General features: G+C 45.2%; 1 protein-coding gene across 1 annotated transcript in view; it reads right to left on the bottom strand.

The window, feature by feature from the left end:
• Positions 1 to 23,908, bottom strand: part of BAG4 (BAG cochaperone 4) — a 125,291-nt gene extending 101,383 nt beyond the window's left edge. The window contains exon 1 of the mRNA XM_085633735.1: positions 23,509 to 23,908. Coding sequence (XP_085489861.1) covers positions 23,509 to 23,727 — 219 coding nt within the window. The 5' untranslated portion in view covers positions 23,728 to 23,908. The remainder of the gene's footprint in view (positions 1 to 23,508) is intronic.
• Between the last annotated feature and the right edge of the window lie 2,516 nt (positions 23,909 to 26,424).

Below are 26,424 nucleotides of genomic sequence, written 5' to 3'. Positions count from 1 at the left end.
CGGAGTGGTTCCGTCATGACTCCGCCCACTGCGCTAATCGCCCGCACAGGCGGGGAATCAGCGCAGCGTGGGAGGAGCGGCGGCCAACGGCCGCAGCATGACGGAACCACTCCGTCATGAGCACACGGCACCCGTGGCTCATGACGGAGTGGCTCCGTCATGAGCGCTGAAGGGGTTAAACACTGGTTCTGCGGATGCCGTGCATACAAAGAAGCGCCATACACACTGAGCACAGCGGGATTGGCATGCACTTCTACAATAGGGAATCCAGTCTAGAATCAAAAAGGTCATATCAACTAAATTACAGGGCAAATGACTCACAACAAATTCAAGTAAGCAACAAGTACTCACTGCAATTTAATTGGCGACTAGGAACTTATGTGTATTGTCCGTGTTATTGTAGATTGCAGCCTTGAAGCGGTTGCTAATCAACTTGTTTTGAACACAGCAATGTACATACAATATAAGCGGACTTACTAAGGAGCTTGGTAAGAGTTTACTAAATCGGTGATAGCAAGAAGCACTTCAAGACGGCCAATAATTTGAAGCTCACGTCAGGGGAATTATGTTTACCAAAATAATTATCACAGGGAACACTCCTCAAGAGGACAAGGTGTTCTAACGGGACAAGGGTTCAGCCTTCTTGTAAGAAGATTGCATGATTGTAGTTTCACAACAAGATCAGGAGTCAGTAATGCCTCAAGTTGGAAGATGGATAATGATTCTGTATACACTCACAGTAGTTTAATAGGATAATAGCTGTATGCCTGATACCCATGTATTATATAACACTGTAAGAGGAAGTATTTCGCAAAACCTCTATGTTTTTAGGTCTTGCCTACGCAGCGCGCATGCGCTACATAGGAGGAGACCTTTAGGAATCGATTCACTTTTTTGGCCAAAAAACGTGCACGCTTTGAATTGCTTTCAATGGCAGCGCGTGCACGTTTGGCGATTCCCGTGTGGGAGCGAGCTCTGAAACCATCTGTTTGTAATTAACTTGCAAACAGATGGTGCCCCTGCTCGCTCCCGCAAGGGAAACGCGCCACTGAAACCCCTTTGAGCCCCTCGCATCCAATCTTTCACCTCGCACATGACAGAGTTGAGCCCCGCTCTCACCCTGCACAACCCAGCCTTTTTATCACCCCTCGTTACAATACATGCAAGACTGCACGTTCTCTTCTTTGGACATTCTCTCACATTGAATGAAATCGGATCAAACATCGATATTTTTTCTATCTAACGCACCAAAAGTATCACCGTTTTGTCTATTAAGTTATGTCAATCACTTCACTTTGAGCTGCTGCGCTTACCAAAGCATGCCTGCAAAATGCAAGCCTATCTGACCAACTCTACATTTATAAACAAATTACTGAAGGCTGCGTTTCTTTATTATAAACATTTATTGACACGCCCACCTTCCTACCTGTGAGGGCATCCGATTTCGCCTTCCTAATACCATCCCCTAGATTGCAGTGTCAACTTTACAGGGTTAAACTGCTGAAAAGTTATATTTTACGTAGATACTTTTCACGGCCACCGGTCGCTTTATAGCTAGCTGGACAGTTCACGGGGTTACACGCTCGCCGCTAACACGTGCTATAGTGAGCAGACCATGGGTTCAGTGTTCGCCTCAGACTCACGTCTTTCGATGATCTTAAACCGCGTGCCCTTAAAACAAGACGGAAGATGGTTGAACTGTAAGTATGTATGTATGAAGTACCTCGATCTACAACAATGCATTGTAAAGAGTCCTGTTCGAAGCAGGTGGGGTGCAGACATGCAGGAGTGGCTTGACGTGGTTTTGTTTTTATAAAATGTTGCAGTCATGACCACTAAGTGTAGTGTTCCAGAGTTGTAGAGGCATATATTGATTTGTGCGCGGTCTTACAGCGCCGGGGGGGGGGGGGTGGGAGTGGTATCTTTAAATGAAATATATAAAGGCACAAGTTTAAATCAGAATTAATTACTTTGGATATCAGCTTCTCTAACCTAAACATCGTAGGCACGTTTGTTTAGCCACGTTTTATTAAACATGTACTCCCTGTATTTACAATGTGAGCCACCCTCTGTTCATATTTGCCAAGCTGTTGCACAAAACAGGGCTTACATTTTGCCAGAGTCTGCTGGTACGCTTATCGGCTACTGCAATTAAATCAATAAAAGCTGAAATAATGTTCACAAGGCACAAGTTTAAAAAAAATGTAATTACCTTGCCGATGGATTTTTCTGCCCTGAACATTGTAGGCACATTTGTTTGGCCACATTTACATTTTGTTGGTTTGGGAACATGCACTATCTCTTTACTATGAGACACCCTCCGTTCCTATTTACCCTCAGCCTCTCCCTTTCGTTAAAAAGAGTTTCTCTATTACGCCGGTGTCTGGTGGAACGGTGATCGGAAAATCCTTATCAAAAACCAAACAAATTCTGAGAAAAGAAGAACCTTTGTGCAAAAACCTAAAAAAATAAATTCTAACACTGATCATCCAGGATGTTTATTTTCACAAGGCACGGGCGCTACCACGAATATAAATTACAATGTTGTGTTCACAACTGTTCGCTGGAAGCAGACCAGCGCCGCCACAGTGATAGCAGGCAGACAGCACACCTCCCCCACTTCCCAAAGAAAAACAGCTCTGCTGTACACTACTCTTCCATCGTTTGATCCTCACCCGCCTCATTCCAATATGCCCCTATCTCCCCACACATCGTAAAACGCTTTCTCTACCATCCTCCTCTCCCCTCTGCCTCTCCTCTCCCCTGACCCCATGTATTGCAACTTATTTCATAGCGTTTACATCTTCAGTACACAAAGCTGTTGGGCCTCAGTCAACACAAGGGCATACTGTTAACCCCTGCAGGGGACTTAATTAAAGCCAGTGTATACCACAGGGCGCATGGGCAAATTTACATAAAACCAGAAACATTACAGTAAATAAGTTCGACCACTTTCCACCTAACCCCATATTTGACTTTTTTTGTGTGTATTTTGGGGTGTACTATGCAAAACTGTTGGGTATTGCTCACACCAGGGGCGTAATGTTATCGACTGCAGGGTACTTAAATTACGCCGGTGTCTGGCGGGACGGTCATTGGCAAATTCTTATAAAAACAAAAAGATTGCAGGAAAAAGAAGAACCTCTGCGCATAAACTTAATAAAAATAAATTATAACAACACAGATCAACCGGGATTTTTTTTTTTTTCTTTTTTTTTTTACAAGGCACAAGTTTAAATCATAATTAATTACTTCGGATATCAGCTTCTCTCCCCTAAACATCGTAGGTACGTTTGTTTAGCCACATTTTTTAAAACATGTACTCCCTGTCTTTACGATCTAAGCCACCCTCGGTTCATATTTACTCTCAACCTCTCCCTTTCTTTTCTCTTTGGTCCTCCTTTCCCCTCTGCCGGTTCTCTTTCTCCCAACCCCCTTGTATTTTAACTGCTTTTGGTGGGTTTTTGAAGGTACCACGCCAAGCTGTTACATGTTGCGCAAAACAGGGCCGTAATGCAAACACCTGCAGGGGGCTTAAATTTAGCCGGTGTCTGCTGGTACGCTTAACGGCTACTTCAATTAAAATCAAGAAAAGTGGAAATAATATTTGATACTTAGCGCAAAAACTAAAAAAAAAAAATGTTTTGAAGTTAGACTAGGCATCCGGGATGTTGTTTTTCACAAGGCATAGCCAATAGGTCTCGCCTTTGGGACCTTATAGTGTTTAGCCATGCAATGGTTGATGTTGTTGCACCAAGGATATTGTGCAGGATAACCAAACACTTATAAGGTCCCAAAGAAGAGACCTAGTGCCTATGCCAATGCTTGTTGTAGATTACTATGGCGTGTTTTGGTACAGGAGTGGGAATTCTGTACATATTCATAAGCAGCCAGGTATAAACATGATATTTCTTGTTTTTGTTTGATTTAGAGAGACAACATTACTTGCCTTTCTTTGGTTCTGAAGAGGCAGTAAGTTACTGTGACCAAAACGTGTCGACCTTGCCCAGTGGAGGAGCTTATGGATTGACAAATACATTTTGCGATTGAGTTTGGGCAAAGCAAAATATCTTTCAGACAGATTGCCTCTTAGTACTGGCTTTGCTTACGTGTTGGCTACCTCATGGTGGATCCTGATTTCAAATAACTGATGTACTACCTAAACCACAGAACCAAATTAAGAGAGACAAGAAACATGGAATGTAGATATAAATCGCGAATTTGCACATAATGACTTATTTATATGTTGCATCTATATTATATGCATAATTGTAGATATATGTCCAAATATTTGCAGAAGAATTTTGCAAATGTAAATTGCTGTTTGTGTTGTAAATAAATGAGACTTTTAAAAGAATATATAAAAGTGATGCTTGGAAACTGATCGATGGCATGTCGAAAATTCTACAATTAATTTATTTGCAAATAAGTCCTTGCCCAATTTGGAAGTAGGTCACCTGTTGGTTTCAATAATGTGTATTTCATTTATTCCCTTTCATGACTTTTTTTTATGGCGATCGATAAAATCAAACATAAGTCACCAAATTAGGGGAAAATAAGAAATACAGTAGAATTCATGTTGTCATTGCTTTAGTGCGACCTTAGAGAGTTTTAGCATTTACAAACATTTGAATAGTGATTTGATTTTTGGTTTTGTATAGCACTCAAATGCCCGGAGGCGCCTTGGCGCTGCTGCTGCCTTGTGTGGTGATGCAGGGATAATGGTTGCTGCCGATTAATAGCGTGTGAACAGCCAGGTTTTTATTAGCTTCCAAAAGGTCAGGAAGTCAGAGCATTTCCTCATAGCCAAAGGTAGGCCGTTCCAGAGTGTAGCTGCTTTCAGTAGAAAGCTCCTACCGTCCCAGGCAGTGCGCATTGCTGGGGGGGGGGGGGGGCATTGCGTCTGAGGGTCTGACCTTTCTGCCTGGGGAGTAACAGGCAAGTTTTGCGCGAAAGTAGCTTGGTCCTGAGTTATGCAGTGCTTTAAAGGTTAAATGCAGATTGCCCAGTGTTTGAACTGCCAACTTATGTTAGGAAATTCCGGAAAGAAGTCGAGCTGCTGCATTTTGCAGTGTTTTAAGTTTTTGTAACAATTTTTTTCGGATACCAATAAAGAGAGCATTTCCAAGGTCCAACTTGGCCAGAATCAGAAAGTGACAACTGTTTTTTGAAGTTCATTTGGGATGTATGGACAGATCTTTATTAGTTTTAGTGTATAAAAAACAGAAGAGATTGCTTTTACTTGATGGTCAAAGTGGATTTTATCATCAAAGATAACTCCCAGGTTCCTTCCTTTCTGTACTGACGTTGGTAAGGGTCCCATATTCTGGGGCCACCAGATTGGCGACCAAAAGGATCTGTTGTTTCCGAATAGTAGCACCTCTGTTTTACCGGCATTTAATTTCAGGCAATTTGTTTTCATCCAGTGATCTATTTGGTCCAATGTAGGAGCTGAATCTATGACCCACTTCTTCCTGCTCTTGAGGGGGCAACATACAAGGGGCAATCTGGGGCAACACATACAGACTGCAGAGGGTGGGGCTTAGTGAAGAGCCCAGTGGTACCCCACAGGGCAAGCTGAATTGTTTTGACGTGAAATTGCCCAAGGCTACGTGGTTTCTTCTGTCCGTTAGAAAGTCTTTAATTATAGTCAGGGCTATGCCTCATATTCCCCTACTCCATTAGTAGGTTGATCAAAATGGTGTGGATTACCAAGTCAAAGGCCGCCAAGAGATTGAGTAAGATCAGGACGGCTTGACCACCATCAACCATGATCCATCTGAGTTCTTCTGAGGCGGCAAGCAAGTTTGTTTCTGTGCTATGAGCCTTTCTAAAGCCGTATTGGGAGGGATCCAGCAAATTGTTGCGGTCGATGCAAGCCATCAGCTCATTATTTAATGCTTTTTCAAGTAATTTGGCCGGGAAAGGAAGTCTGGAGAGGAGTAGAACTACTTAGTTCCTGGGGGTCAAGATTGCTTTTTTTCAGTAGGAGCTGGATGGATGCCGCCCTCCATTCAGAGGGGATATGTCCTGTAATGATATCTTTGTTCAGGATTTGTGCAAGTTGTTCTTCGAAAACACTGGAACTGTGGTAAATATTTCGTTACCGGTACTATTTTTTATGCGGTAAAATCTATCAAGAATAACTCAGTAAATATAAGAGGCAGAATCCGTGGTATTAGAGGTTTTAAAAGGCTTTATTCCTATACAAAGGGAGACAATTCGAATTGTGGGCCTTCTGTTCCATCACCACGAAAGTTCAGGAAGGAAGGGAGCATATATTATTGACAGATAGGCAGTTTTATAGAAAATACATTACAGTGAAACAGATGCAAGAGGCGTAACAGCTGATAAAAGGTACATACGTAGCTAATAGAGGGCGTAATTCAAGAAACGTCACTAAACATGATGTCACAAGTGGGTGGATCCATAAAAGAATCCTGCAATGTCAGCAGAAATGTTTGGCAAAGATGCGCACGCAGCCGCATGACGTGTGATTGACGTGCAACTAGAGGGTGAAGGGGACTTGACATTTAGCTCTACATGTGGAGACAGAAGTCTGGGGTTATGTCAACCTAATTCCAAATCATATCTAATATCCTATGTTTAAAGAACTGTGTTATCCAAAAGGAAAGGTCTCTTAGGATAGAATCTTAATCTATACTGACTATACTGACTGTTAGTGCGTGTACAAGCGTCTAAGTGTCTACACTAGATGCGAGGGGGTAGGAATATTCCATGGTAACGGGGCTATGAATTATTTGCATGAGGACAGCGAGGCCTGGCCCTTTGCACGGTAGCTGGAGGAATGTTTACCTAAACTGCTAGACAGGAATGCATCGGATGAGGAGCGAAGGAGATAATCTCGAAGGTGAAATACAGTTTTTGGCAGGCGACAGGCTGGATCAGGCACCGTTAGCCGCGCAAGGAGTAAGACAAAGTTCATGGTCACAGATGCAGGCTCAGACTGGAGCTTTCAGAGGCAGAAGGCAGGAAAAGGCTTGATGACAGAATTCGGGCCTACTCGCCTGAATCTGTGAAATGTGGAAAATGAACCACATAAAGTCGGTGGCCTTTCATACTTAGGAATGGAATATCTGACCCATTCATGGCGGATCTGAAAGAGGACATGTTGACGGTGGACGCACATATATTTGCGTCTTCAGAACTGGAGCAGGAGGGAATATACATGTACTTATAGCATGCACATGGAGCCGTTGGGGTCTACGATAGGGGACATAACTGATCACAAAATTCATATTTCCTCAGAACCTAAGTGTATAATTTTTGGGGGGCAAGGGTCTAGTGGGGACCCCGATTTGCATGACATTCTAAGTTTCAAAACCTGCTCTTTGTTAAGGAGAGAGAACCTGCCCAGAATTGTAGGGGAGTTGTTCACAGGAGGTGTGGACTCTTCGTTGTGATTTAATGTGAAGGAATTGAAGACCTCAGTGACTTTAATTCGAAAAAAACTAGCAAGGGTGTCACAGAAGGTTTTATTTGCTGTGCAATCAGTTTTGTGATCATAGTTATCATACTAAAAGGTTCTTTGGCTGAATTTACTGCTAGGGGAATTATTTCAGTGAAGTATGTTGTTTTCTCTCCTTGTATAAGGATTTTGTATTCAGCAATGGCTTTGTTGTAGGTCTCTCGGTCTAGAGAATCATACTTGGATCTCCATACTCTCTCTAGTTTCCTGCATGTTTATTTCTGAGCCCTTAGGCACGCAGAGAACCAGGGTTCAGACGGGTGCCGCGATGGTGTTTCTGCACTTTTTCGGGTGTCATTTTTTACCCAAGTGGTGTATCTATGTGTGGCTGTATAACGTTCATTGGGGCCGATTTATGCTGGACCTCCCACTCTTGTAGGAGTGGATAAAGGCCCCCACGTCCCCCCCCCCCTTTTGGCTATGGCTGTATCAACATCATCAACTACACTTATTGAGGGAAGTGTATCTAGCAGGGTCTTTGAGCTCGTCTGTGTTTATTTTGCGCCATGGTCTGAATTTTTGGGTCCCCGAGGATGATGCCATGGCTGCTTTTTGTGGCTGAGGTAGGCTGATAGAGAACAGAGCCTTATGGTCTGACCATAGCAGGGGGAGAATGTGTGTTACTGCAAGTGGTAAATTGTTTGAGAAAATCCCGTCCAGTCTATGACCCGCTGTGTGGGTGGGGCCTTCAATTCTCTGGTTGAGACCTAGAGTCTCATGAGTTCTAACAATTGGATGGTGTCACTGTCCTTACTGTATTCTAGGTGGAAGTTAAAGTCGCCCAGTACTAGATAATCTGAACTAGTGACACAGTGCTCTGTCAAGGTGCTTATATTAGAAAAAAATTCTCTCTAAGCCCTAGGGGGCGATACAATAGTGTTCCATTTAATGAGTAATTTTAGTTAATTCAATTTGAAAGGAGATGTTTTCACAAATTGCGACATTCGTGCCTGGAGTATACTTTATAGAGGTTGAATCTCTAATAATAATGGCTAACCCCCCACCTCTCTTCAATTTCCTGTCAGCGTGCACCATTTTGTAGCCTGAGGGTATGGCTTCAATCAGGTCCGGGCCGGACGCTTCGTTCGCCCAAGTTTCTGTAACAAATAGGATGTCTGTCTTATAGGTGTCAGCATGGAGCGCAAGTTCGTGTCTATGCCTGACTAGGGACCTAGCGTTTAATAAGGAGCATTTAAAAAGTTTGCCTTTCTGTGTACCTTCTTTTGTCTTGAGTTCCCTAATCTTGAAATGCCCGATTGGTAGCTCCATGAGGAATAACTTGCAATTAGGGCAAGTAGTTAAGTTTAGGTCGCGGTCCAGTTCTAATATGGAGCAGTTTAGGTGCTTACCGACTGCTCCCAGTGCTTGAAGCTCTCCACTTGTGTAATGTATTGGGTGCCTCATTCCTGGGGTAAATTGGGCAGGGGTTACAGACCTCAGTGCGATCTGGGCACGGACGGGCGCAGACGTGCATGCCTTTGGGGCGCAATCGGCTACTGCGCATGATCGCTGCCCTGACGGGCGCAGACAGACTTGCCATTGGCGCGCCCACCGCGCTGAGTCGACAGGCTGCTTATAAGTAGCCACCGCTCTCGAACCACTAGCGCGCTAACAGCGATGGCGGACCCGCTCCGAATTACGGGTACCGTCACCGCCACATGTAAGTAATAAAGGCTAGTTAGATAATCATAATTGTTTATGACTGATGTACTTAGACATTTATTGAGAAATATACTCATCTAAATATTTTATTTTCAATAATTATCCTAGAAGTTTCGTTTTAGTTTTTTTGTTCATGGAATTGATGTGGGATGTGTTTCCAATGTCCAACTAAAATGGAGTTATTTTCAAAACAGTGTTCTCTAAAGTCATGGTAAAAGAGAGCAAAGCAAGATAGAATGATGAGATCCTAGTTATAGGTGCATCGTGATGGAACTTTGTTTGCCCTTATGTAGTCATACAGTTGATCTCTGATAATAAAACCAGAGGTAGAAAAAATTTATAATTGTATCTTGAAAGTGAAATAAAAAACAACACCATAAGAAAGATAATACTATGTGAAAAAAAAAATCCAGATCCCTAGACACCAAAGAAGTAATTTGATGTTTTGTGGTTTTTCAGTAAAAACAAAATTAAATGCGTATACTGCTATGCAATACATGGATATAAAAGTAGAGGATGTAGTATCTAGAAATGTGAAGCAAGTTTTCTGACAGAAGACGTTTTTATTAAAGCTTTATCCTGGCCTTGGATGCACCAAAATTTCAATCCAAAAAAGGGCCTATTGAGGGTAAACAACAAAAAGAACAAATATCAAAAGTTATTCCTTTTTTCAGGATATTCTTGTAACAGGGAAATAGATGGCAATAAGAGACCTGTAGCGTCTCTTTATTTCTTCTAAAAGAGTTGGCCAGAGTAGGAAGGTGGAGTACCATGCAGTGATGCTAGTTAGGCTTCACTGGCAACGTGTGAAGCATTTCAGAGTACCAACATGGACAATATGTAATTGACACGACTCAAAAGAAATCAGACACCAAAGATTAAGCAGATTTTTCTATGAATTTAGACACCAAAACGAGGTCAATCATATAAGTATAACCGAAGTTATGGAGTTTAGAAGCAGAATTAAAATTGGTGCAAATCAATACTGCAAACCTTTAGCATTGCGGTCAATAGTAAAAAGCACTAGTGACAATCGGCACTTACAGGTCGAGTTGCGTGGAACCCAAGGAGAGTAAAGGTGATGCGGGTCCCAGGACCAAGTCAGTTTGAATTTACCTAGCTAGAGAAGCCCGGGTACAGAGTTGTCCTGGCTGTCTTTGGTGCTGAAGCGGGAGCCGCGGGGGAGCTTTTTTTGCCACTCACATGGTGCTGTTAAAGGAAACTGGTGCACAGAATCGACAACGAGGACAATGCTGTGGTCGGATGGAAGCGTTGTGGAGTACCCCTTTTGTTGCAGCATAGGAGTAAAGGTGGTGGTTGCCGAAATGGCAACTAATGAGCCTTGGCATCTGTAAGGTCAGCAAGAAGTTGTTTCGATGTCCGGGGAAAAACGGGAGCTGCCTAAAAATTGGTGGAAATCGGGACTAATTTTCCCACAATACACTGAATCATCTACTTTTCGGCGATTTCTCAGGAGGGGCCTACGGCCAGCGATTCTTTGGCTCCGGTAAGTTATTTTTACCTGTGGACTGCAGGAGACTAGCACCACTAGTCCAAGGGAGTCTGGAGTTGCCTTTGACTCACAAAAGGCGGTCCTTCTCTTTGGGGGAAACTGGCCTTTGGTCCGGGACAAGTCACAGTTGTGCAGTTCCAGGATGGTTGCCACAGGAGCAGAGTATCAAGCCTTTGGTTTGTGAAGCTCCTGTTGCTACAGACCAAGGTCTCTTCTGTGTCCTCTGTTGCAATTCTAATCGGAATGGAGGTTCTTGTGCTAAGGAAGCCCCTTAAATCCTAGATTTAGGCGTGTAGGTGCAAGTGGCCAATGGGCTACCATCCCCAGTGGCTAATCCACCCCGGAGGTGACCATCTTTGGGGTGTGTCACTTTTTCTACCCAGAACCCTCTATTCCGCAACTTTAAAAATCGAAGACACCTTCCTTAGCTGCACGGACGAGGTAGCCCCCTCCAGACATCTGTTTTAGCCTTCTTGGGGGGGGGCACCTCCTGACTACATACTTTTCCCGACTGCCAGGGTGCAAATGGGCCTGGGGATGAGGGAGGACCGTTTCCCCCTTTGGGAAGCAGCCTGGTTGCATATCACAGGCGTATGTTTCGAAGCTCACCACCTTGATGTGCCACTTCACTAGCCATCCTAACAGGGAGGGAGGCGTGGCCTCCTTCAAGTCCAGGCCATTGTTTGACTCCTGGGAGAGTTGACACCTCCTGGCAGGGGGGCAGTTACCTGTCTTGGCAGCATCAGCTGCAAGACTGGTAGCCGGAGCACAGGAAAGACTGGGGCAACCAGACAGGCAACCTCTAAGGTAGCCACATGGGCACATGCCACATCTACCTCGAAACGAGAATCATGTTAGGGGTGATGAGGCACACTGATACCAAACATGACATTTCTGCTGTACCATAATGGAGCAGACGAGCTTGAGTTTTCCGGGGTGCTAGCCCACCTTATCCTATGGACGGCTCATCACTTATAGCAGACCTAAATGGAAAAGGCTACTATAGGGACATATAACCTTGCACTTATGTCCTCACCTTTAATAGACTGCACCCTGCCTCCTGGGCTTAGGAGGTCTTCCTTAGGGGTGACTGGCATATATTACAAATAGTGCTTTTAACCTGCCACACATGGTGAGGGAAAAGTTTGCTTGAGCTGTTTGCACTGCTCCTGCAGTTGCAGACTGCAGGACTGCTGTCATATGTTTACCTGGGTCACTCAGGGTGGCACAAACAGTGCTTCAAGCCCTGCTGACCCCTTTAACTCCCAAGCCCTGGGTACCACTGGTACTATTTACTAGGGACTTATATAGGGGTTAAAGACCTTGCCAATTGGGGTTACCAATTCACATGCATCAGTTTTAGGGAGAGCACTGGAGCCGGGGCAGCCGGCTCCAGTGCACTTTCAGACTCATATCCATCAGCATGGAGGCAAAAAGTGGGGAGTGACATAGAAAAAGAGCACTTCCCTACAGCCATGGAAACGATTAGGACTATGGATCATTGGATGGTTAGTTACACAACAAAAAGTGTTTCCATGTTTTACATGTAGAAAAATACTTTAGCAACCTCCAGGTTCTACATATTGGACTTAGCTGGGGGTAAAAGGAAGATGGATACACAGATATTTACAAAGGTGATATTCCTGCTGTATAAAGGGCCTCAGGATTTAGTATAATGCCATTTGAACTGAGTAAATCAGCAAACACAGTTCAATAGTTTATAGATATGGTACCATCTACCTTTTGGAAGCGTGCTTTAACTAGAAATAGGAAAAACGTTTAGAAAACAAGAAGACTGTGGGCAGCTCTTGACAGTTTAAGCACGTCAAAGTGAGCACAAGACTTGTGGAATGCCATATGACCTGCGAATGCACACAACCTAGACCACTGGCGACCCTCTCAGGGCAGCACATGTTTAATGTGCTGCACATTTTCAATGCAGTAAGCATCACAGTGGTGTTGCAGAAAGTCCACCTAAATCACATCAACCTCTAGCCTGAGGATGGACTCGAGAAAAGTGGAGCAGTGTTTGTCCTTTCTCCGTGTCTCTTCACACACGTTACGCAGCTGCTGGTCATAAGGTAATGTAAAATAGATATTTTTAACATGCTAGTTCGTGTTTCCAAAGAGTGTTAATGTTAGCCCATTAGCAGTGAGATGCTTGCCTCTGCAATAGAAAAGCGATCTCTGCCCACTCACCCATTGGGCTGTTTAATCCCAGATCATCACTTTTTAACCAACAACCTATTGCATTGTGAGGCTTCTAGTTTTGGTTCTTTGGTTTAGCAATGTCATTATGGGTTCAAATGATGTTGGCTAAAAATGTAAGAATCGTCTGAAAGTGTTGCATATATCCACCAGACAGCTAGGTTTTAAAATTGTACAAAGTCATCCATTACATTTCAAAAACTGCTCGTTTTACATGTAAAACCAAAAGTAAACTCTGCTCGTGAATTTTGTGAGGGTTTACTCTTTTTATTAACGCCATGCATTAAAACAAGCATTGGTAATGCACATTGAGTTGTCGTTTGTATAGTGGAAAGTTTTATACTTAGCTTCACAACGAAGGTACAACATGAAAAGCAGCAGTGCAACCTTCTTTAACATGAAACATAAATAAAGGAAAGGTAGCAGGAGGAATCGATGGTTCTCTCAGACTTACAGAACAGGTACAACACAATAAAGAGGGAGTGAGATGAGTTAAAGGGCTGATGTACTCTCTCCATAAACAGACAAGCATACAATAAGTAAAAGACTCCTGTACTAAATAGCCAAACCATTATGGACCTATCATACATTAATGTACTCCTTCCTATAGGATGATGAAGCCTCACCTACCTAGCGTATGCTTCAAAAATGGGTTGCACATCTTGCACTGGGAAAAATACTGAGGGAGCAACTGCTTTCTGCATGTATAGTCTCCTAGCTATGGGTTACCTAGTTTTAGAGATGATGTCCTTTGTGTTGACATTCATGATCTCCTGTTGTTAAACTATCAGACATGCACTTTAAACGTGCCTGCCTCCTTGAACCCGATTTATCCTAACTTAATACATACATTCTGTCACACACTTGCAATGTTTTACACACTCTCTCTCTCTTCAATTACCCCTCTATTACTTCTGCAATACCTACAAAACAATTATGAAAACAAAGCTGTATTCCACAATTTGGCAGTATCAACATAGAAACTCTGCTGATGAGGACCTAAGAGATAATCCTAGGTGACACTTATCTAAAATGTAATGTAGTGATAAGATGAAACAAGCATATTAGGTAGTGTAAATGGAGCAAAATGAATACCTGGGGGTCATTTACAAACTGCTGGAGTTTTTGGTTTTCCACGTAACCTAGTAGGTCATGACTATCTGGAGCAGCCAAGCCAACGTAACTATGCTCCAAACAAGCACACAGGTGTTGATCTATTCGAAAAGGATGTGCATCCGCTAGGAGCTGTGCAATACCAGCGTCCGCGCTGCACCTGTTGTAAATGCTGATGGCTGCCACTTTCTGAGACTTTGCATGACTTGTGGCGGTTGGGGTCATTTACCTGTGGTCCACTGTACTATGGCAACATCTCACCTCTAGATCTGTCTGTTGGGTACTATCGGTAGCCCAGAGTCTTGGGTAAAGGAACTGGGGAGGCACCACACAGGAGGTACCTCATGTCTAGTTGCAGTGGCTGAGAGAGCCAAGCAGAAGCTTGCAGGAATAAACCGGGTCTTTTAGGAGGGACGAAATGCAAAACTGGCACAGACTATGTAGCGGAGTGGAGCTTGTGCACTTGGCCATTTCTAAACAGCATGCCTGGCTGCCAACATGGCTGAAGAAGGTGGGGAAGAGCAGTAGCCCAAGCAGGGAGCAGTTTGGGAATGGCATGAGGTAGTAGTCCTTGGAAGAGGGAGAGCCAAAGGACCAGGGCCTAGGAGCTGTAAAGCACCAGTCACTGCTTGTAGTTTAACATACAAATGGACTACTCATCTCATAAATGCTGAAGGGAAGCCTCAAGGATGATCCCTTTGATGCATTTACTTGACAGGACTTAAATTGTCTTGACCTTACTCTAGGCGTCATAACACAGACCATCTTTGTTGATGAAGGACATCTTCACCTACTAACTTAGAACCTAAATAACCTGTTAAACCGGTTTGGCTCACAGAACAATTCTGGTCATTGTGGCAAATGGTAAATTGGTTAGGTTTCTGTGCAATATGTTTGTAAAAATGAAACTATATATGGCAATTTCACGTTAACTTTTCTTATGGCGGGGGGGGGGGAAGGAGCTCGGCAGCAAGATGGCCGAGCGGTAGCACTAGAGACTAGCTCCGAGCCTGTTTATGTGATCCTACCGCATCCTGCTGCCTCCAATATCCTGTGATGCCCGAAATCTAGATCGTACAGCGGGGTGCAAGCTGGGGAGTCATAATAGCACTGTTCAGAGCCGACTCATCCGCCGCAAACAAAGGAGTCCGTGCAGCCACGCGTGCCTGACCGAGGTCCGGTTGAGAGTGGATGTCTACAGTGTGGGCCTGGGGCACAGCGCCAAACAGCAGGACACTGGACTGTGGTGCTTGCTTACCAGGGGCAAACTACATGAGACGTGCCTGGTTCAGCCCTGCATGCTAACGGCAATCAGACATTGCCCGAAATCCTGGTGCGGGCCTCTAGTGACCACACGCCCCGGTCGCCCTTGAGATTGCAGGCAGCCCGTTAATGACCTGTTGCCTGATGCCTCTTCCCCCCCACTCCACGAGTGAGAGGCGGTAAGATGCGGCTAGGCCCTGCATTCAGGGTCGGACAATGTGGCAAATCCATAGATAAATGGGGCTCCCTATGATACCACCTGCACACTAGGGAGACTGGTGTAAACTTATGGAATTGGCAGCCTTGAGAAGTTGGCTGTAAAATCATGGCCAATCCGCCCTCCCCGAGTGAAGTGCAGTAGGTGATTCGCACCTCCCCCAGGTGCCCGCATGAACCGCAACCCACGACTTTCACGGTTGCCAGCTGTACTCCCTCAGTCACTTCTCATATGTATGGTTAAGGATCTGCTATGGTCTAGAGACACTCACTAGAGGCAGCCGTAGACTGGTTGGGGACCTCATAGTCTGAGATCTGACCACCGCTGAGAGGCTGTTTGGCTTTGCCATCGCTAACTCCCCGACATCTGGTGATAGCCTGCGGAGCTTGTGGGGCGAGGGTGGAAAGCGCTGACTCCTCCCTGTTTCTTGGCAGGATTGAAGGACACAAGTCCAAGTGTGTAAAGACTGGCAACGCGAGGCCCGGAGATCACAGGGGCTTGAAGGAGGATGTGAGCATTGCCGGCGTTAGAGGAAGCTCAAAAAGTAGGCTGAAACCTACAATAGCATCGAGAGGCACCGCTAACTCTGCTGTGGGATCGGCTGCGCCTGGTGTGCAGACAATTGAGCCCCTGTGCCAAAACTGACTGGCTGGGGCCGCCCACATAACATGGGTAAAGATATACCAACTAGGGGAACCCATCAAACAAAGATGGACCAATTCACTTCCCCGGGTGCGGGTAGAGGCCCACTGACGGCAAAAATCCACAGGGCACGACAGCCATCGGGCACCCAGATCCTGGCATGTATTGAAGCTTCTGGCTTGGCAGTACATCAAAGATCGAGGCAATGGCACTAGAAATCAATCTGCTATGGACAGATATGCGCAGGGTGGCAGAGAGGTCTGTGGCCACGGAGCAATAGATCACTGAGATGCGGGAGGAGGTCTCCACACTGAAGGCCACGGTGACTGAGCTCGAGCCCCACTCAAAATAGAGGCAAGAGTTGAAGGTGCAAAGAGACAGTCCCGCAGATGCTACCTAAGGTTTGTAGGATTTCCTGAGGGTCACACCTTATGCATCTTCGCGGATTATACTAGGGCTGTGCAGCTGCAGAGGCAATCCCTTAGCAGGACCAAGCAAAAACTGAAAGAGATGGGACTGACATGTCTGTTGCTTTACCCTGCCAAGCTGAAGGTAATACAGGACGGCTCCTCCTATTTATTTATGACACCAGAAGAGACATGGGACTAGTTGGAGATCAAAGGAAGCGACCGGATCATGGAGACACCCTTGGGACGGAACCAAGATGGTGTCAGGCCAAAGGGAGGTCCAGCGCTCACATCTAGGAGAACAAGGCGATGTTAGGGTTCCGGTGCAAGAGTGCTTGTGCGGCTGGATGGTTCCCGGTCCCTGGAAATACAACAACAGGAGTGGGAGCAGGGCAGGGTGCCGGTAGAGCCTGTCACCTCTGCTGCAAACTCCTGCACAGACTTTGACCTGGTGGATGATCCCGGACGATCAGTTGGTGACACTACTGCAACATAACGAGGGTGGCAACGAAGCGGTCTGATGGTGGGGGGGGTGGCGTCTTCATGCGTTAGGTGACCAACAGATCAGGTACTGTACAAATCCATGGGAGTTCATCACTCTGATAAGGAGCTGGTAATCCAGACTCAGATCACAGCAGCCCCTGAAGTCTTTGGGCCAACTATGTGTTCTAATGTATGGGGTATTACTGGGCATGGGGGCAGCATCATTAACAGGCCCTGGACGCACGTTTACTGGGTTGACCCTCTCCCGTGTCTCTCGTTTAGCTCTGCTTTTTCTTACCACTATTTTTCTCCCCTTCGCCCTTTAACGTGGTATGTTTAAGTCTGAACGAAGTGAAGTGAGTATCACAGGGTACACAGGAAACGAACGACAAACAGGCCACTCACAGGGTTTTTGCCTGACCATTCTTACCCCATAGTTATAGCTCAAGTAACACACCCAACACTGATTTCAAGCACACACTGAAGTTCTATTGGGGTTGTTAGAGTGGGTGGGTGCGTTACAATACTTGGGAAGACACTAGTCCCCCGGGGAGGGTGATTAGGATCTGTTCATGGATTACAGTTATTGTTAGCGCAGTAGCAATTGTGTATCTGAATAGAGGGTGGGGGGGGGGGGGGGGGGGTGATGGCTATACCAGGTGTGACTCTATAATGACTGACACAGTGCGTATACTCACATGGAATGTGCAAGGGTTGAGTTTCTTTGTAAAACTATATAGGGCCCACAACTATCTTAGGAGGACGGGGGTGCACATTGAGCTATTTCAGGATGCGCACCTACTAGATGCCGAAGCCCAGAAGCTGCACAAACAGTGAGGACAACTATAATTCCTCTACATATTCCTCCTATGCCAGAGGGGTGTCTATATGGGTGGCCCAGGAGTCTTGCATCAGTTGCAAGGACAGGTATCTGGCATGGCCTGACCAAATGTACATTTCCATTGTATATTGGATGGTCGGGAACTTTGCATGCTTAACGTATATGCACCTAATATGGACGATGAAGGGTTCTTCGGAGCTCTGGAAACTTAGTTACTCCCCTACATCGGACTGCCTATCATTTGGACAGGTGATTTCATTTGTATTTCAGATGGTTGAGTGGACCGCCAACCGACCCAGATGGGCACAAACCCCAATAAGGTGATGGGGTTTCGGGAAACCATGACTAGTCTGCAACTCAATGACATATGGAGGGAGCTCCAGCCCACGATTACGGAATTCTGTTACTTCCCCACTCACAGTGCCCATAGTCGTCTGGACAGTTTTCTCCTAACAAATGAGGATGAGCTTAATGTCAAGAAGTTAAGATATCAAGTGCAGTTTCTCTCCGACCACGACCCATTGCTATTGGAGTGCTAAGTCATAGACCTTGTATCCCCTTATGGAGGCTGTGGGCCGAGGCGTTGGTTGACTCAGAATATAACATAGATATGATTAAAGCACTGCAAGGCTTATTTGCTATGAAGTGGAACACCTCCCAGACATGCGGTGCAGAGTGAGGGGCTCTTAAAATGGGTGCCCGCGGTAAAAGTCTCTGCAAGACATATGGTATCAGGAAGAAACTGGAGCAAGAACTGAGAAAGCGCGTTTTCTGAGACTACAGAGACAAACGCTGGGACATGAGGCATGAGATGTAACCCTGACAGAGGCGCATAGGAGAGGGGTTGCCATCAGGGGCAGACTGGACGGTTATGTCCAGAAAGACTGTAGACAGAATCTTCATGGGGAAGGCGATAGGGCGGGCTGCATGTTGGCCTAGCTGCTAAAACGTGTGAAAGTCCCCCATCACTTACACTCGCCCTCCGCAGACCAGATGGTATGTTAACCATGGGTCAAGCAGAAATTAACCTGCTACTGTGCGACCACCTAGCACGGGTGTATGCAGCTCCAGTTCATGTAAGAGGCCTAAGGTCGAGGTTTGTTTTGTTTTAGAAGCAGATTTGACATCCCCAGGCTGACAGAGGCCCAGGAAGAGGGGCTCAGAGAAGACATCACACTGGAGGTATTACACAAGGCCCTTCGGGATATGGCCAGAGGGAAATGTCCGGGACCAGGTCTCCTGGTTGAATATTTCCTGGCATACTCCACCTCCCTGCACTCCTCGAAAATTTACACGAGCAACAAAATGCTGGCGAATTACCGGTTCATATGCGGGAAGCCCTTAGAATTATGCTCTCCAAACCAAGCAAAAATCCTGCTAACCCTGGGTCTTACAGGCTGCTCTCTATGCTTAATGTCGACGTTAAATTACTTGCCACGGTCCTGGCGCTACAGCTAAGTTGGGTGATCATGCATCTAGCCCGGGATGATCAATTTGGCTTCATGCCGGGAAGAGGTACACATATGAACTTGAGAAGACTGTCCCGTGTGATGCATGAAACTAGAGCCACAGGCATAAAAGCACCACTAATAGCCTTAGACAAAGATAATGCGTTTAAAACCTTGTCCTGGGTGTATCTCTAGGAGGTCCTCTGCTAGATAGGACTCAGTGTGGAATTACTTGCGTGGGTGCGACTCCTGCATACAGAGACAAGTGTGAGGATGCGCACTGAAGTGAGGTGTCCAATACCTTTTTATTGAAATGTGAATGTGACAGGGCTGCCCACTGTTACCGTTCCTGTTCGTGCTCGGTATAGAGCTATTGGCAACATCTCCAAGATGTATCGGGCTGTGTGTAAATCACCACATGGCTGTGCTGTTCCCACTGGCAGTACAGGCTGACTTGGATGCATCCGATCTCCCTGCAGTGGGATTACCATGGGACAGCCGGAGTTTCCGTTATCTGGGTATGCAGATAGCACATGACTGCCAACTACAGTATGAAGTGAACATGAGAAGGGTATTGGAAGGCCTTACAGCCTCTGTTTGGTTCTGGATCACTCTACCATGGTCAGTGAAAGGTAGGGTGGCATTAGCAAAATGGTCCTATTGCCCCACTGACTGTATGCACTGCAAAATTTGTTCTGTGTGATGCCAACCACACTGTTTCCGCAAATTGATAGGTTGTGGGTGACCCTAGTGTGGGCAGGGAATGGGAGCAGGGTCCACCTTGAGATCCTGAAATTGGATCTTAACAGGGTGGACTGGATATCCCAGACCTCAAACTATACTACCTGCAAGGCCTATTGCAGTTCGCCACTCTATGGTGCAACGACCGTCCTAACTGGGAGAAGACATTGCTATCTGGCTCTACCATAATTGCTGCTCAAGTGCGGACATAGACTCCCGGAGGGGACTCTCTTTATTGTCATACAATTCAGTCAGGCATGGGAAAAAGCTGTCACGCAGGTTCTGAGACAGGCACTCTATGCCAGGCTCCTCTCGATGTGGTGGCTGCACCCTTTAACTGCATATTAGGGACTCCATGGATGTCACTAAATGATGTGAGGGTGGTTGCCAGAGAGTGGGAGACCTATTTCTAAACTGCAACGTTGTGTCGTGGAGGAGGTTGAAATCCATCCCGGCATAGATTGTGGGACAATGTTTGCCATTTGCGAGCATATCTTGCACGACCCACAAGATCTGGATGCCCTTCCCGGATGAAGCGGAAGTGTCCCAAGTATTGCAGGTGATTCTAGATCACGGCTCCTCTAAAAGGTATTATCTCCTAGCTAACTTAATCCTTCAAGAGCCTAAGACGAATATTGCACAAAAGCGCCCCTCCTTGGACGAGGAGTTGGAGACCCATTCTCCATCCATAAGCGGGAACAGGGCCCTGCAACAAGTGCATGACATAGTCAGTAAAGCCCAATTTAAATTGATACAATTTTATTACATATACATAGAGCCTACCTGATGCCACAGCACCGGCATAGAGTCTATCCGATGTGCCGTGCCCTGCACTCTGTGTGCTGCAGTCACAGCAGATTTTAGGCATGCTCCACGGGACTGTACACAGTTACAGACGTTTTGGGGTGAGGTACTGCAGGAAGTGCGTAGAGTGACAAAGGTGACTGTAGAGCTCACAGCCCTACTGGGATTGCTACCTCTTCCCCAGAAGGATAAAGAAAATGAGGTACAAATTAACTCAGCTGGGATTAGCCACACACTGGGCTAACCCGACCCCGCCAACTACGTCTAAATGGCTTGCTGACTTCCTGTAATGGGCAACAGCGGAAGAATGCGCTCCTGAGGGTTCGCACTGATAACGTAGAATGAGAGCTTGAGAGTTGGAACGTGTTGGGCAATCAGGGCACTGACCTGGGAGACAACTCAAACGTTAACGCATCAGAAGGACAAGATGCAGCTCCATCTATACTGTCTGGTAAGGTGACTGAGCTGAACAAACAGGCAACCGCCTACACTCCCATGCTCCCTCTACCACAAGTGGGTGGTATTAAGAGGCATGCAAGGTTCACTCCAGGGCTTTAAGTGGGCCGGGTCTCACTGGGTCTGAGCACCGGTGTAAGATCCAGGAGCAGGAATAAGAATCACTCTCCAAGAATGTAGTAAGTTGAAGAAAGGGTTTATTTCATGGAGAAAGAAAGAGACCCATCCAGTCCCAGAGTCTCCTCAGGTAACAGTAATATTTGAACCAATACATTCTAAATGGATTCTACAACTACAGATACAGCAATGCAAAAGAATACTGGGGTTACCATAACAACATGACATCAGAAGAAAGGCAGAATATCACAACCGGCAGTTTTTTTAAGGAGGCCTCGAAACGGGTCTCAATCGGGCTCTGTTTTGTACCCTGGCACACAGGCTGTCCATTTTTTTGCAGACTGCAGTGACAGCAGGCACATTGATGTACGCTGCTCACACTGCTCACTTCTCACTAGTGCAGAAGTCAAAAAGGCATGACATCATGCCAGGCAGAGGCCCAACTATAGCCAAATTTGGGGGGGCAACTAAAAAATTTCGGGGGGGGGGGGGCTGACTCTTCCAGCAATATGCAGAATGGAGCTGCAGGGGCTCAGAAGGGGTGAAAAACAACGAAGCCTCATTAACACATAAATGGTCTTTTAAAGACCTGTGAAGTACTCGGGTGCGGCTGTGTGTGAGCCCGGGAAGCTGTCTCTGCCGGGCTGCCACACACGATGGGGGAGGGGGGGGGGGGGGGTTTGTGGAAGTATTTTCAATAATATATACAAGCCATAGTTCCTGCTTGTTTATCTTATGCAACTAGCAACCATTGACAAAGCCAATAGTCCTGACTTCTTGTAGATATGATGTTACTTGTATCATATCTAGAAGCAATGACAGAAACAGCAAAATACAAGTCATGCGGCACACTATGCTCAACAGATTTTTAGATTAAGTGTTTAAGCCACGCCCTTAATTACACTGGCCACGCCCCTTTGAGAACCCCACAGTTTTTTCATATCACTTAGAGCCCTGGTTCACTCAAACTGTATTACCCCTATAACACCGGAGTATGTGTGTCTGCATGATGTTAATCTGTTCCTCTTTGTTTCCTTGATTCTACTTGGCAACCCCGCTTTCTATGACTTTCATATTAGAAATGCGATGATACATAACGTACTGCTGCACTTCATTGTTATGTTTTAAAAACGAATAGAAAGATTTTCAAAAACAAAAAAGATTCTTATGTGATCTTCACTAGTTACAAATCCGTTCGTATATGAAACTCTGTATCAACCGCTTTGTGCAGGTTGGTAAAGTTCTTATGTTATAGTGCTCAAATACCCATTGATATAATGACCCTGATAAAATGTAAGCGGTAGGAATTTGAAGAGCAGAAGCCTTACAACAATTGGAACATGAAGCCTTTCTGTCAACTGTACCAAACGACACGAAGAAGATCATTTCGCCGGTCACCTGTGGATTCAGTTAACACAGAACAGCATGAGAGCAAAACCAAGAGTGAGGTTGTTGCTTTATTGGATATATTAACAAGTAAATAGGAGAAAAATATCCGACATTTTGAACACGATCTAGTTTGAGTGCTGCTCTTATTGGGGACAATAGTATTAGGACTCCAGTTGAGAAGAAGTAGTAACACCAACCAGACCACACTGCTTTTAAGTCCCATCCATTTAACATGCGATCAGTGGAAGTGCAGTACCGAGGAAGTCTGCAGACCATATCACATTTCCTTACCAATCAGCAGATACGAAAACATTAGTATGAATCTTCGGATAATGCGGAAGATGCGTAAATACATGCAACATGTTATGCATTGCTGCTGCTGCACTGTCCTACTAACTACTCAAGCCAAAACACCCAACTGCTTATTGCCAGGCAGCTCGCCCACAGTAGCACATTACCTAGAAAACCGATTTAAAAGGCCTGGAACGCCGTTTACAATTTCAGCTATCTCGGGCAACCAAGTCTTCGGCTTCATAAGATTTCAGGCTGCTCGTGCCACTCCCTTTACCTTGCTGCCCACTGTCTCCTTGCCAGAAGAAATTCCCGTTCTGTCTATTTAGCAATGTTACTCCTCTAACGGCATCTTCACGTCTGACCTCTTAGCGAACCACACATCCAGCATCCACCACTCTCGTGCCGGTTTCCCTCTCCTCACCTGCTGTTGCCCCCGGGCTCGACCCGGGTCTCCCCAGCCGTTACCCATTTCCTGCGGCTGCTGCTGATGGTAGTAGCCGGCGGGAACTTGCTGCCCCCAGTGCTGAAGAGGTTCTTGCCCCACGGCCTGGGCTCGGCTGCCTAATGGATCCACTGCGTAATATCCGTAGCTGAGCCCGGCCTCCCCGCCGCCAGCTCCCGGCCTCCGCAGGGCAGACATGAAGGACCGCGCGGCGCCTGGCTAAGTGCACTCGCAGCCTCCACCTCTTCAGGATTTTCCTACGTACTCTGCAACCAGCACCGGGAGGACAGAACGCATCTACATTACCTTCCTGGGCACGTACACTCTGAGATGACAACCCATACACTTCAGCCAATCGGCGCTCACACAGTCCTTGTGCGTGCGTTCCAAGCCTCGAAACAAGTTCAAAGTAAATTAACCTGGAAGCAGTAACTGTCCTGAACGTGGCCGTCTCCTACTTTCCTCCATTGCAGGCAGTCATGCCAAGGTCAGGCACAGCAATTAGGTTGGTAAATAGGTGATTTTATGGCAAGGTACGGAGGCCAATATTATGCATATATCTTTAATTGCAACTCACAGCAGCAACATCAAACAATATAAAGAATTTAGAACATTACTCTAGAATTCCAAAGTCCACAAAATCCTGTGAGAGGCAGCCATCTTCCTTCTTTTGTTGCTGCTCACAGCTGAGATAAGTTCGCTCTTAATTAATCATTTATTTTTATCTTGAAATGTTATTAAAAGATTATAAGAAATTTGTTAAAGGATAATCCACTGTAATTAGCTAATGATTAAGTGGATTAAATATTGACTGAATTTGTAAATTTTAAGTTAACAATGTTTTAACCCTTTTAAAGTTGTAAGATAAATAGTTACTCATTTAGCGTGTTATTATAATCAATACAATGTATTTTTAAAATCAATTTAAAGTAGGAAAGACTGACAAACATGATTTATAAGAAACACATTATTTGAAGCGAGCGCAAAGGTTCATTACCGCACGCGCATGGATCTATTTTAGGCGAATTAGTTGTGGGCCTGGAGATCCTTCAAACCATGATTCCGTTGTCATAAGAATTCAATGAGGAATTTTTGGGGTTGATTGTTGATTTTTTGATTGGCGTGAGTATTTACAACGCAAAGATTAAGTAATTCACCGGGAAAGTCTGCGGGAGCGAATGGGTATGAGTTCATGATTATTTATTGCCATATACGATTTTGTATCTTTGTTAGCGTACCCTCCATTAATTTAAAGTTGGTCGGACAATAGCGCGGTTTGGCGCGCGACGTTAACGGACGCGTAGTTCAGGACGGGTAGCGCAGTCATAGTATAGCGCGCGCGAGTGTAACGATCGCGTTTCTTGATAAAGGTAACGCTATCGCTATCAAACAAAAGTTTTTGGGTATAAATTGAGGAAAATGTACTAAGTTAAGCTTACTCACGATTAGTTGCTTTTGGCGTTAGGATATCGTGGAACGAGATGTGTTTGCTAGTAAGTTAATTTTCAATCTTGTTCCTTAGAGGCCACTGTATTAGGGTCACATGACTCGGCGGCCATTTTGCTTTGGGATTTTTATTTTAAAGTCTATGATAGTCTGGCAGCCATCTTTTGGACAAGCAAAAGTGCCAGTATTCGGTTATTTATTTTAGTCACAGTGGTTTGATTTTTCATAACGAAGGTCAGGGGAGTTCATAGTAAGAAAGTGTTGAATTCAGTATAGGGAAATTAAATTCTGGTATCTCAAGTAAGTTAGTGGTTCTAATAGGTGTGCCTTTTTTGGTCAGTCAGATATTTGACATTTGAGAAAGCTTTTGTCATATTTGTGAGGAAGAGTTATTATGGAAGTTAATAAGGAAAACAGTGATATTTTGGAAGACAAGGTTAAGGAGTGTGTTGAAAAGGCTATGTCCGTACTGGCTTCTCAGCTTGGTAAGAAAATGGATGATTGTATGAACAAAATAGAGAAAAAGATCGTTAAAACTATTCCTTTTGAGGAGCAGTTTTGGTCAGTGGAGGAGGCTTGATGAAGCTAAGCCGAGTGGTTCAGGAAGAAAATGCGAAAGGAAGAGGAAGCATTTGTCCACAGTGAAACATGGACAAAGAAAAGGGGTTTTTGTAAAGAAAGACAATAGGGAAGAAACTCCAACGAAGTCTAAGAAAGTGGCTATAAAGGCCAATAAAGGGGATCGTAGAACTTTAGTCTGCGATGAGTCCTCAAGCAGTGGGGACATTATCATTTCATGCTCGTCTGACTTTGGCACCTCGGATGAGGAGGAGGTAATTAATAAGAAGGTAAAGAAAGAATTGGATGTTGTTTCTTTGGATCAGATGACGGATCCCTTGGGTGAGCTAATGTTTGACCCTAATACCATCCAACATCCGCTTTCACCTCAGTGGGTACCAGTTAAGCATGTTGCTCAGTACGTTGAATTCTGGATAAGGAAAGAGATGCCTAAGGAAGTGAGGACACGTCTTAGATCAGAGTGTCCAAGACCTTCACTTGCTAACAAGGTTGCATACACTCCAGAATTAGATGCTAAGATGATTACCTTCCTTAATAAGATGGGCAGAGACCCGAGAAGAGGGCTTGAAAAAGGGCTCAAGGGGTGCCACGACCGGCTCCTTGATGTATTTGGCCCATTGGCGAAGATTTTTGATCTTTGTGAGGAGGCATACACAAGTGATGGTGTTGTTAATACGGTAGATCTGCGCCAATGGGTCCAAAGGACCATTTGTTTGTTGGGTAATGCCAACACTTCTCTGTGTACCGAGAGAAGGAAGAGCCTATCGTTTAAAATTGATCCTAAATTGGCAGATCTCGCTAGTAGGGAGTCTGGCCATTTAGCAAATGGTTTGTTGTTTGGAGAAGAATTCGTAAAAGAAATGGCAAAAT

Source organism: Triturus cristatus, chromosome 11 (assembly GCF_964204655.1).
Source record: "Triturus cristatus chromosome 11, aTriCri1.1, whole genome shotgun sequence".
Classification (NCBI taxonomy): Eukaryota; Metazoa; Chordata; class Amphibia; order Caudata; family Salamandridae; genus Triturus; species Triturus cristatus.
Note: the sequence above shows the minus strand (reverse complement) of the source record. Positions and strands in the feature narration are given on the sequence as shown.